The sequence below is a fragment of the Salvia hispanica genome, chromosome 6 (genome assembly GCF_023119035.1).
Source record: "Salvia hispanica cultivar TCC Black 2014 chromosome 6, UniMelb_Shisp_WGS_1.0, whole genome shotgun sequence".
NCBI lineage: Eukaryota > Viridiplantae > Streptophyta > Magnoliopsida > Lamiales > Lamiaceae > Salvia > Salvia hispanica.
In genome coordinates this window covers 44927158-44938874 of record NC_062970.1, presented here as the reverse complement: position 1 = coordinate 44938874, position 11717 = coordinate 44927158, and the positions used below count along the sequence as shown (strand labels likewise).

Here is an 11717-nt window from a genome sequence, read left to right as displayed (position 1 = left end):
CGAAAAAATTGTACAAAGACCTAATTAACATTTTGACTAAAGTATAACGAACTAAGAATATGTTTTGCTAATATACTACTCCCATGTCCAATGCATGATGCATCATACGACATCCATGCATGCATCATCCATCACATGTCCCACAATCATCCTCACCATACAAAATGAAGGTAGAGAGAGAGACTGCACATTTTTTTTTCAATTAATATTTTCCCTAAGAGATGAAGCTACAGGCTTAACAGCTAGAATCTCTATTTGTCTAAAATTGGGCCTGCCAGTCTGCTTCCAATAAAGGCATCCCTTCTGCCTTCCATTTACTCTCTTCCATCTTTTCACTGTTTTCTGTTTCTTTAATCCTTCCATCTTTGTACACATTTCTCCATTTCCCAATTTCAATACCAACTCCCAAATACCAAATCATTATACGCACCTCACTCTTTTGCTTAATTGCATTCAACGTGTTTGATGAAATTACCCAACCAGCTTTTCAATTTTGATTTAGTTTGTGATGCTATTCAATTTTGATTTTGTTTACCCTCAGTTTCTCCTTTCTGTGGGTTGGTGCAAGGACTTTATCCACCCTCTCTCTTATCTCACTGTATATAGTACTCTCTCTCTCTCCACATTTCGCTTTCTATGAATTTCTCGAGATTGGGGTCTTGAGATAAAAACCAGGGGGACCTCTGTTCCAATAAACAACACTACCTCAACACCAGTCCTTCTCCTGCTCTCCTCTCCTCTATATCTCTATATCCTCAACACCAGGAAAGATAATACAATCTCTCTCTACTACACAAAAGAGAAGAAGAAGAAGAAGAAGAAAGAAACCAACAAGCCACAATCTTGATTGATGAGTGGGAGAGTAGGCTCTCTGTGTGAAGAGAGCCTGCCTGTTCATGCAGCCATCTAAACCGCCATTTCTCCTCTCCCAACGAGTAAAGATTCAGTCTTTCTTGTGGAATGGCGCTTTCTATGCACAGGGACAGTAACAGCAGCGGCAGCGGCAGCAGCAAGCAGCAGCAGCAAATGGATGCAAGCAAGTATGTGAGGTACACGCCGGAGCAAGTTGATGCGCTCGAGAGGGTCTATGCTGAGTGCCCCAAGCCTAGCTCTTTGAGGAGGCAGCAGCTCATTAGGGAATGCCCCATTCTTTCCAACATTGAGCCTAAACAAATCAAAGTCTGGTTTCAGAACCGCAGGTACACATGTGTTTCTCTCAAGGCTGTTGGGACATGAGTTTGGAGTGTTTTTTTTAAAGGATTGGGGAAGTTCTTGAGTGAATTTAGTTGTTGTTTGTCTATCCTCTTCAAGTTTTTGTTTGTACAGTTCTTTTTTTCTTTTTCTCAAAAAAAAGATTCCTCCTTTTTTCCACTCCAGCTCTGCTTGCTGAACAAATCGACAGTGTCGTTAGTTATTTTTGCATCTCAATTTTTCATATTTTAGAATAGGGATGGGAATTCGTAGCCTTTCCAGCCCTTACTTTTAGCTCAATTCTTGTCCAAAAATGAAGGTTTTTAATTGACTAAGTATTCTGTACATGGTTAATTCGAAAAAAGTGAGGGCTCATTCTAATCTTTTCATTAATTGAATTTGGAGGTGAAATTCAATTTCTTGTGCCATTTGTTGAGATCTCAGTCAATATGCTTCAGATGGGCATTCATCATTTTGACAGTCATGCTATTAGTTGCTTTATCTTCATTTCCTGTCCCTTTCCTTGTAGATCTTAATTCACTCTGTATACAATTAATGCCCATCAGATCTTTCTCCGGGGTCGAACATTACTAAGTTTTCCAGTTGGTGGAGTAATTCGAATGTTTTAGCTTGCATATGTGTTGGTGGTCCAGTAAGTTTGAATTGATGTGGCTTCTTTATCATTTTGTTTAATTTGTGTTGTGATAGTCTTCTCGCAATTGCTGAGGAGACCCTGGCAGAGTTCCTTGGTAAGGCTACTGGAACTGCTGTCGACTGGGTACAGATGATTGGGATGAAGGTAAAGATTCTTATTGCCTAGTTTTGTCTTCTATCTATTCTCAGCTCTAGGTGGTAACATGTCTTCTGTATATGATGTGGACAGCCTGGTCCGGATTCTATTGGCATTGTCGCTGTTTCTCGCAATTGTAGTGGGGTAGCAGCACGAGCCTGTGGCCTCGTGAGTCTTGAACCCACGAAGGTAGTAATCAAACTTTCCTCACCCCGTCCATCTGTGGCATGTTTTTACCCCATTTGAAATTCAACTTTGACTAACTTTCCTTTGCAGGTTGCCGAAATTCTCAAAGATCGTCTCTCTTGGTTCCGTGACTGTCGTTGCCTTGATGTAGCAAGTGCAATTCCCACAGGAAACGGAGGGACTATAGAGCTTGTATATATGCAGGTACAATTGCTGTGATGGAAGTCTGTGTGTTGTTCTTCTAGGCCTTAGGCAATTTATATATCTTACAACTCCAAAAATGTTTAAAAACCCACTTTGTTGTATAGGTATATGCACCAACAACGTTGGCATCTGCTCGTGACTTTTGGACGCTAAGATATATCACTAGCTTGGAAGATGGCAGTCTAGTGGTAAATGATCCTAGTACTCAACTATTTTCCGTAATTTCATTCGTATTAAATACTTTTTACTGAACATCAAAGGAAGACGAGTATCATGACAATTGACAGCATAACCTTTTATGTCGCAGATTTGTGAGAGGTCATTAACATCATCCACTGGTGGTCCAGCTGGGCCTCCTGCTACTTGCTTTGCCAGAGCTGAGATGCTACCTAGTGGGTACCTGATCCGACCTTGTGAGGGTGGTGGATCAATTATCCACATTGTTGATCACATTGACTTTGATGTAAGAACTTACCAACAAATGTTTAGGGGTCTTTCGTTCAGCTTTTCCAATGCCCTTCAACTAGTTATATGTTTGCTGGTCATCATTTTACTTATGTCACATATCGTGGGTCTTATTTTGTAACAGGCTGGCAGTGTTCCCGAAGTTTTGAGGCCTCTTTATGAATCATCCAAAATCCTAGCGCAGAAGATGACTATGGCTGTGAGTGTTATCTGCCTTGCATCTTTGTGTCTTTATAGGTCCATGCCTTCAATTATGTAGCAATTAATCATTCTGTATGCTTAGGCTTTGCGTCACATAAGACAAATAGCTCAAGAAACGAATGGGGAGGTCCAGTACTCAGGTGGCCGCCAACCTGCTGTTCTCAGGGCCCTAAGTCAAAGGTTGTGCAGGTGAGTAATGACTTCCATTAGTATCTTATGTTTACCTTAAAAAATTATGACAATAATTATAAAATGATTACCTTACTCATGCATTTCCACAATCTTTAGGGGGTTCAATGATGCTGTCAATGGATTTGTTGATGATGGCTGGTCGATAATGAGCAGCGATGGGGTGGAAGATGTAACCATTGCTGTTAACACGTCCCCGAACAAATTTCTTGGTTCTCAGTATAACAATTTGTCAATGCTCCCAACATTTGGGGGAGTCCTCTGCGCACGAGCATCTATGCTTCTCCAGGTTACTTTTTTGTAAATCGTTTTCTTGACAATGAAATGATGTAAATGTCATCAGCTTTTCCTTTCCATTGTCTTCAAGGCCTCTAATCTCTGTTATATAGCTTATTATTACAGTCTTGATTGATAGTTTCGAATTCAATAGCATCTCTAAATTATATTCATTGCAGAATGTGCCCCCTGCTTTGCTTGTTCGCTTCCTGAGGGAGCATCGTTCGGAGTGGGCTGATTATGGCGTTGATGTTTACTCAGCTGCTTCTCTTAAAGCAAGTCCTTACGCAGTTCCTTGTTCAAAGCCCGGCGGATTTCCTAGTAGTCAAGTCATTTTACCTCTGGCACAGACAGTGGAACACGAAGAGGTACCCTTTATGAACACATTCATTCATGCACCATTCGATTTTGTCTCTCAATGGCAAATTGTAGAATAATTGGTTTCAAATTGTAGTTTCTGGAAGTTGTTCGTTTGGAGGGTCATGCATTCTCCCCAGAAGACATAGCTATGTCGAGAGATATGTACCTGTTACAGGTCTGGCAATAAGAAAACAGTTTCATAGATGTGATTTCCTTCATTATGTTGACTATGATGTTCATATTGTGAACGAACCCTTATGTCCATGCAGTTATGCAGTGGGATTGATGAGACAACAACCGGGGCTTGTGCTCAGCTTGTTTTCGCACCGATAGATGAATCATTTGGTGATGATGCACCTTTGCTGCCATCTGGTTTCCGTGTCATTCCATTGGAACCTAAATCAGTTGGGTGCTACTCCTTGCCTAGCTTCTATCTGTCAATTACGTGTTGAAATTCTGCAAACTCGCTATACGTATTTATTATTTTGTTATCTTTATGATACAGGATGGTCCTGCAGCAACTCGAACACTGGACTTGGCTTCAGCCCTCGAGGTAGGACATGGTGGAGCTCGTGCAGGTGGTGAAGCTGATACGAGCAATCAGAACCTTAGGTCCGTTCTAACCATTGCGTTCCAGTTCACTTTTGAAAATCACTACCAAGAGAGCGTTGCTGCCATGGCCCGCCAGTATGTACGAAGCATTGTTGCCTCAGTTCAAAGAGTTGCTATGGCCATAGCCCCGTCTCAACTCAGCTCACATATGGTACCAAAGCCTTTTCCTGGATCACCAGAGGCTGTGACATTAGCACAATGGATATGCAGGAGCTATAGGTATATTTTTCACTAGATCCACGAGGAACGAGCTTCCTTTTTTTTGTTTAAACTTGCTAAGTTGTGGTATTATAGACTTTGTCGTTGATATTCTTCCCAACTTATTTCACAGTATGCACACTGGGGCAGAACTCCTTCAGGCCGACTCACCAGCAGGCGATGCCATTCTTAAACAACTTTGGCACCACAGCGATGCGATAATGTGCTGCTCTGTTAAGATGAATGTTAGTCTGTTTTCTTTATCTATGTTTTGAAATTCTTGCATTTTCTCTATTTTGTTCATAAACACGGGCTACCTATTGCAGGCGTCCGCAGTTTTCACATTCGCAAACCAGGCAGGGCTCGACATGCTGGAGACGACCCTGGTCGCCCTTCAGGACATAATGCTGGAGAAGATTCTAGACGAAGCAGGCCGTAAGATTCTCCTCTCGGAGTTCTCCAAGATCATGCAGCAGGTACAGATTCCTCTCACCGACTAGATTCTCCCTTGTGACGTAGCAGCTAAGCTTTACTCATCATCGTCGTTCTTGTTTAGGGATTCGCCTATCTGCCAGCCGGAGTCTGCGTCTCGAGCATGGGAAGGCCGGTCTCGTATGAGCAAGCCGTCGCGTGGAAGGTCCTCAACGACGACGACGCCAATCACTGCCTTGCTTTCATGTTCATGAACTGGTCTTTTGTGTAAAGAAATAGAGTAAAAACTCCTACTAAGATATGACATCAGCTGCTTAAGTTATTTGTACCTCTTTGATTTTGCCAGAACTTATGCATATGACATAATGTTTGAGAGGGATTATGAACTTATGAGATGCCTACTATTTTGTTATATATGGAAACAAGGTGCTTTTTAATCCTCTTTTTAAATCTTTTTTATTACCAAAGTCCAAATATAGCAGCTTATAACATGCTCAAATCTAAGAATAGGTGTAGTTTATGAATGAAAATATTTTGGTTAATAATTAGCATTTGTTTGTAAATCTATTGGTTGAATTCAAACTTTGTGACTCTTGATAAGATTTCCAAGACTACAAATTAGAGGATCAAGAGTGATCCTTGTCTCAATAATGCTACTCCCTCCTCCGTCTACCATTATAAGGTCACATTTGATCAGACCTGAGTTTTAAGAAATGTGATAAAAAATGAGTAAGAAAATATTAGTGGAAGGTGGGTTTTAGTTTTATAATAAGATGTGAATGAGATAAAGTTTGTAGAGAATATGGGATTCACTGGCGGAACTACGTGTATAGGGGGGCTTTAGACCCTTATGAAATCATTTTTTAAAACCTTTTTCTATTATTTATTCATATTTTATAGTACATTATTATATAAACGTCCTATTAACAATCTAAGACGCCTATAAATTTGTTTTTAAGGTAAATTTTGAAAATTTAGCTCCTACTTACGTTCATTTCTGCGTCTGCTGCTGATGCAATTTATTATCAAAAGTGGTAAAAGGTAAATGAGACTTGTACCGGTGAATGAGCAAAATGATAAAATGGAAAAGAAATATTATTATTATTTTTAATAGTAATAAATTGAAGGAAGGATGTGACGCGAAATCTGCAAGAATGATATCGGTGGGTGCTAATAGAAATAAGTGATGATTTGGTTGGGAGCAAATTGAAATGTGTGATGTTGAAATTCAAAAAAATTGAAAGCAAAAGGTAGTGGAAAAAAGGAATAAGGAGTCAAGGTCAAATGCATGGATTGGCTCCACACACCTAAACAATGTCTCGTGAAGTCATCTCTGTACCTTCACTGTGTGTGAACCACCAACAGAATAATATCTCTTCAGATCGGTCCCCATTTGGACATTTTTTGTTTGGGATCAAATACCTAAAAAGCCCATAACTTTTGTCTGATTTGTTAATTAACAGTTCTGCACTCCCACGTCCATCAACGTCTTTTCAAACCCTCTCAATCTCTGTTAATTCCACTCTTTAACCTTAATTCACCCCTATTTCCTCCAACTATTCTCCTCCCTCCAAATATTAATGTACTAATTTAAAAATAAATAAGTACTAATGGATTATAAATATACTTATAACCGAGTTTTGAAGTTTAAGATAATTTTAGTATTCTCACTTGAAACATAAAAAACTTATAAAAAAATAAAAGTGAACTAATTTGTGGACCTATCAAAATGAAACTATTATTTGAGGACAAAGTCATAAAGAAATTGTTTCTTATTCACTACGAGGATTTGCGAAATGTTAACAATTTTTTTCATAGGTACATGCTACATCAATAAGTTCAGATAGGGATATGCCGAAATTTGTTGCCATTAGACAATTAAGAAAAAAAATTCGAATGTATGATATAATTTATCATTTCAAAGTTTTTAACCATTTTAAAATTTCCATTGGCCATATTTTAATTATATTTGATGATTTTTTTGATAATTTGCTAAAATGTGTTTTAATTTTTTTAGTTGTTAGACTAAGGAGATTCACCGGCTAACCTAATGATTTGTCACTAGGTTGATTTGTAAGCATTTTAAAGGTTTGAACAACTGATCGAAAGACTTAAATCTGCTCCATATCCAAAAATCGTACTGATTTATAAGCATCTCGAAGGATGGCTTAAGGATTTAAGACTTCTTCCATACCCAAAGGCATAGATAGATTTACTGACATTTAATTAAGGATGACGATTCCATGCCACTCGGACCCTTAGATTAAAGTACTCCCTCCGTCCCAAGATATTAGACTCTTATTCTTTTTTGGGGTGTTCCAACATATTTGAGTCATTTCTATTTATGGTAAAAATTTATTTTACTACCAACTCTATTTACACTACTTAACATCTCCTAAATTTCTGTGCCCAAAAGAAAGGGCTCTAATATCTTAGAACGGATAGATTACTACTCCTATATTTTAATTTGAGTATGCATATACATGCATGGCATGATATGATGAGTATGACATCCATGTGATGAACATTGATGGTATGGCAACTTAACTCACTCTTGGACTTAATTGGCGGACTTTCCTTTTGCTGCGTTTGAAAATCGAGCCACTGTTAAAGCTTGCTGCCAATGGCCACCCCTCTCTCTCTCTCCCTCTCTCACTATACATAAATGGGAACAAATTTACGTATAACATTTAATGTGATAGATATATCAAATCATCCTAACCAAATAAAAGTATGAAGTGTCACTCTAACCACCTAATACCAAAACACACGAGACTCACTAATTTTACTTTTGGTATGGAACAATCTATTTAGCCATAATGTGATAATTTCACAAATCAAATACTATGAGATATATTAAGTTTAACATGATATAGTAATAAATAAAATATGTGCATTTGAGTTAATACACAAATTCAAATTTACACTTATAAGTACTCCATCTGTCCGTGAATAAAAGTTCCGTTTTTCCATTTTAATTCGTCCGCGAATAGAAGTCCCGGTTCACTTTTACCATAAATGGTAATCCCACCTTCCACTAACTCATTCCACTAACATTTCATTTAAAACTAATATATACAAGTGAGACTCCTATTCTACTAACGTTTTCCTCCCACTTTTCTTAAAACTCATGCCGCTCATAAATGAGACTCCTTCCCACTTTTCTTAAAACTCATGCCGCTCATAAATGAGACTCCTAATAGCAGACGGAGGGAGTAACTTTCTACGCATTTTTATGTATTTTAAAAATATTCTCTTCATTCCATGCTTGAATCATTGCTATTTCGAGTTATTTCAGTCTTGTGTGATTCAAGTTGTTATTCATTTTTATGTATTTGTTTTAACATCTTTTACTTAAATTTTTTGACATTTAAGGTTGAAAGGTAAGTGACTATCACAATTTAATTTAACCAAACTTCATAGTAATTTTTTCATATCATGAGAAAATGACCATCCCTCACACCTTTAGGTTTGTCCATATCACAAAAAAATTCTGAGTCTTTCAAAATTTGTTCAGACGAGCGTGCACTTGAACCCTCTTTTCATGGTACGGTTGCTTAGAATATGCAATAAGCATTTCTGGGTAATTGCATAAACCCCCCATAATTTTTTAAAATTACAAAGTGATCCATCTCTGAAATCATTGAATTGGCACTGTTACTTAAAAGATCATTGTTGACCTACTATTGAAGCATTTATTTTCTGTGGTTTCTTGTGACAGCAAAATCTGAAATAAATTTTTGGGTGTGGGATGGGTTGAATTCTTGGCTACTTTGCTTTTCTCCATGGCTATATATTGCAGAAATACAATCATTATTTACTTTTAGGAAAAGTTAAATTAATTTGCTTACATTAGCCTTTTTTCTAGGTGGGTTTAATGTACTCTATTCGTCCCCTATTATGAGTCACTCTTTGACCGAGCATGGGTTTTAAGAAATGTAAAGAAAAGTTGGTTGAAAAAGTTAGTGGAATGTGGGATCCATTTTTTTATATTGGTTTTATAATAAAATGTGAGTGAATTGAGTTAGTGGAATGTGGGACCTACTTACTATTTATGGTAAAAATGAAGTGTGACTCTTAATTGGGGACGAACCGAAATGGAAAAGTATGACATGACTCTTAATGAGGGACGGAGGGAGTAATTTGTAATGTGGGTTGCAATAAATTTTACATATAGTATGAAATTTATTCATAAAAATATTGAAACATGTGTTATTCATTTGTATTCAAGAAATCATTATTAATTTTGAAATTGGATGATGAGGCTTTTACCTTTCGTACTTGTGTCTCATCTTTACATGTTGACAACTAAATATTTGTCCCATTTTCCACATTTTCATAGACTGCCATCATTATTATTTCTTGAGGCCTATGATCTTATACCTTCTTGTTGTGTACTAGTACAATTTTCACTTCTGCACAATATATATTTAGATCCAATCCAATTTATATGTATGTAATTATATATTTAAAAATTATAGTGAAATATTTGATTCTACATCACCTAAGATCCATATGTTAATTTTTTTAGGTGACATGATTATGTATTTATAGGTTTGTGTTAAAATGACAACACCTCTTAAAGTGACATTGTGACAACACGTATCAAACAATATTATAAATGCTACACAACAATAGTATATAGATTGTTGTCTAGCGTATTGGATATTACTGGCCGAGAAAATTTACCATTGAGCATTTTTTATGATTGCCACATGACAACTGATTATTTGTCCACGTATATAAATGATTGGCTAAGAATAGTGGTATGGTGTTACTTTAAGAGGTGTTTTATTTTAACGCACTCCCTATTTATATTGTTTGATTAGTTTATGTAATATATTAAGGTTTTCTTACTATATAGATCAAGAAATGGAAATGCAAAAACATTTTTTACATGGAGAATTGAAATATGTATGAAAATCCAAATATTAAAGGCCCATTTACTCTATTTACAGATATATGACCAAGGCCCAATAAGCCGCTAAATTCATCCTAAGGCCCAACTTCAAGCCCGTTAACGGCCCAACTTCAAGGCAGCTAATTTTATCCCCAAAATTAGAAAGGAAGAAGGAAAAGAAGTGAAAATGGCGGATTCAGAAAAGGTGAAGGAGTCGATGGAATCAGCATCCAGCGAAATTTCCAGAGAATTCAGAACCCTAACTGATTCGCGAGATTTGGATTCGATCAAACAAGCGCAAAATCTCATGTATGTATGTGTAGAAACGTATTTTTGTCAATTGGTTATTCGATCATAATTTCACCGGAATTTAGTGATTTGAAGTGTTTAATACGCAGATTAGGGAGATTGCAAGACAGCAATGCAGTGCTGTCTCACTTCAACGAGTACTCGGAGAATTGCTTCATGGAAGTGCATGCTGATTTTGCGAAGAACACGCGCCTCTTGCGGTCCATGAAATCGGACCTGGATTACATCTTTCTGAAGCTCAGGTATGTCGAATTCTCCGTTTTTTCGGCTTATAACTTTCAATTCCCCCAATTTATGATGCTTTATTTTGTTTAGATGTACAAATGAATGTATTCATAGCTTGTTTTTTTTTGGATGAGTGGAAATATTTTGAGAAATTAAGAAGAGTTGATGAAATTTATGCTTTGTGATGATGATAATTGAGCCTATGAAATGTGTAGAGATGTTTGATGATGGCATATTAATGCCAGATTGAACCTTGTCCTCTTCAGCTGCAAAAAATTGTTAGCTCCCTGTGATTAGCCTTCCACAAACAAAGAACTTAAATAGGGCTAGGAAATCCATATGGATATGAGATGTTTTCCGATGTTCGTAGAAGCTATACTTCCTTAGCATTATGGATTAGATTAATGGCACGACAGAATTCGGTGTTTGTTGTCAAAAGTGGCAGAGAAGTCGAGTAGCATCCTTCGCTTGTTTGGTTACCATATCAATGTGATTTTCCCTAAGCACTTAATTCAAGCTAATGATCCTGTGTGGTGAAGAGGGTATTAGGCCAAGCGCGGTTTATGTGAACAGAAGAACAACACAACTGAAGCTTTCTTTGATTGCACATATACTCTGTTTTTAGGAGGTGCATAGTAGTCTTCTTCAATAACACCTACCAAGTAAGCTACATTAGTGTATGCTAAAATGACTGGAACGATCTTGTGGCAAACGGCCAGCAACTCTTTTGCTCATAGTAATGAGTTCGTTAAATTCTGCCCGAATGACCCTCCTTATCATTGTTATTTTCATTGCGTGGGAGTCTTTTTTGCCACATTTCTATGAAAGCTAATGCGCATTTATTCTGATGTTTGTAGGAGCCTTAAGAACAAGATTGCAGGAACCTATCCGGATGCTTTTCCTGATACCTCAGAAATCGAAGCTCTCGATCAAAGACCGGACCTGGAGTTGCCCAAGGATAGCTAGAAATGATTTCCCCCTCCTATCTTCTTCTGCTCTAAATCCACTTCACACTGTTGCTCTTAGAATTCATTGTTTCTTCAACTCTTGCCACTTTGTGTATAAATTATGCTGTGGTAATCCATGAAAGAATTATTGTTGGCTGCTTCTTTAGTGTTGTCCAAACTTACTACATAAGTGGTTGTATAATGTGTTCTTTAGTTCCTCGAAAACTTATGC

General features: G+C 37.4%; 2 protein-coding genes across 2 annotated transcripts; both read left to right on the top strand.

The window, feature by feature from the left end:
• Positions 1 to 257: 257 nt before the first annotated feature.
• LOC125195479 (homeobox-leucine zipper protein HOX32-like) lies at positions 258 to 5541 on the top strand. Its single transcript, XM_048093624.1, has 16 exons — positions 258 to 1233; positions 1859 to 1990; positions 2075 to 2170; positions 2258 to 2371; positions 2476 to 2559; positions 2679 to 2834; positions 2961 to 3035; positions 3120 to 3226; positions 3326 to 3515; positions 3682 to 3870; positions 3957 to 4037; positions 4132 to 4266; positions 4368 to 4693; positions 4806 to 4917; positions 4999 to 5148; positions 5229 to 5541. The coding sequence occupies exons 1-16, from the start codon at positions 961 to 963 to the stop codon at positions 5373 to 5375; spliced, it is 2367 nt and encodes a 788-aa protein (XP_047949581.1). The 5' UTR covers positions 258 to 960; the 3' UTR covers positions 5376 to 5541.
• A 4642-nt stretch (positions 5542 to 10183) lies between these two features.
• On the top strand, positions 10184 to 11645 carry LOC125194015 (kxDL motif-containing protein 1-like). Its single transcript, XM_048092007.1, has 3 exons — positions 10184 to 10313; positions 10403 to 10555; positions 11396 to 11645. The coding sequence occupies exons 1-3, from the start codon at positions 10192 to 10194 to the stop codon at positions 11502 to 11504; spliced, it is 384 nt and encodes a 127-aa protein (XP_047947964.1). The 5' UTR covers positions 10184 to 10191; the 3' UTR covers positions 11505 to 11645.
• The last annotated feature ends 72 nt before the right edge of the window (positions 11646 to 11717 follow it).

Coding starts and splice junctions, on each gene's coding strand:
- LOC125195479 (XM_048093624.1), top strand. CDS start 961: ATGGCGCTTTCTATGCACAGGGACAGTAACAGCAGCGGCAGCGGCAGC. Junction 4,038..4,131: donor GAGATATGTACCTGTTACAG/GTCTGGCAATAA, acceptor ATGTCCATGCAG/TTATGCAGTGGGATTGATGA. Junction 4,267..4,367: donor TTCCATTGGAACCTAAATCA/GTTGGGTGCTAC, acceptor TTTATGATACAG/GATGGTCCTGCAGCAACTCG.
- LOC125194015 (XM_048092007.1), top strand. CDS start 10,192: ATGGCGGATTCAGAAAAGGTGAAGGAGTCGATGGAATCAGCATCCAGC. Junction 10,314..10,402: donor AAACAAGCGCAAAATCTCAT/GTATGTATGTGT, acceptor TTTAATACGCAG/ATTAGGGAGATTGCAAGACA. Junction 10,556..11,395: donor TACATCTTTCTGAAGCTCAG/GTATGTCGAATT, acceptor TGATGTTTGTAG/GAGCCTTAAGAACAAGATTG.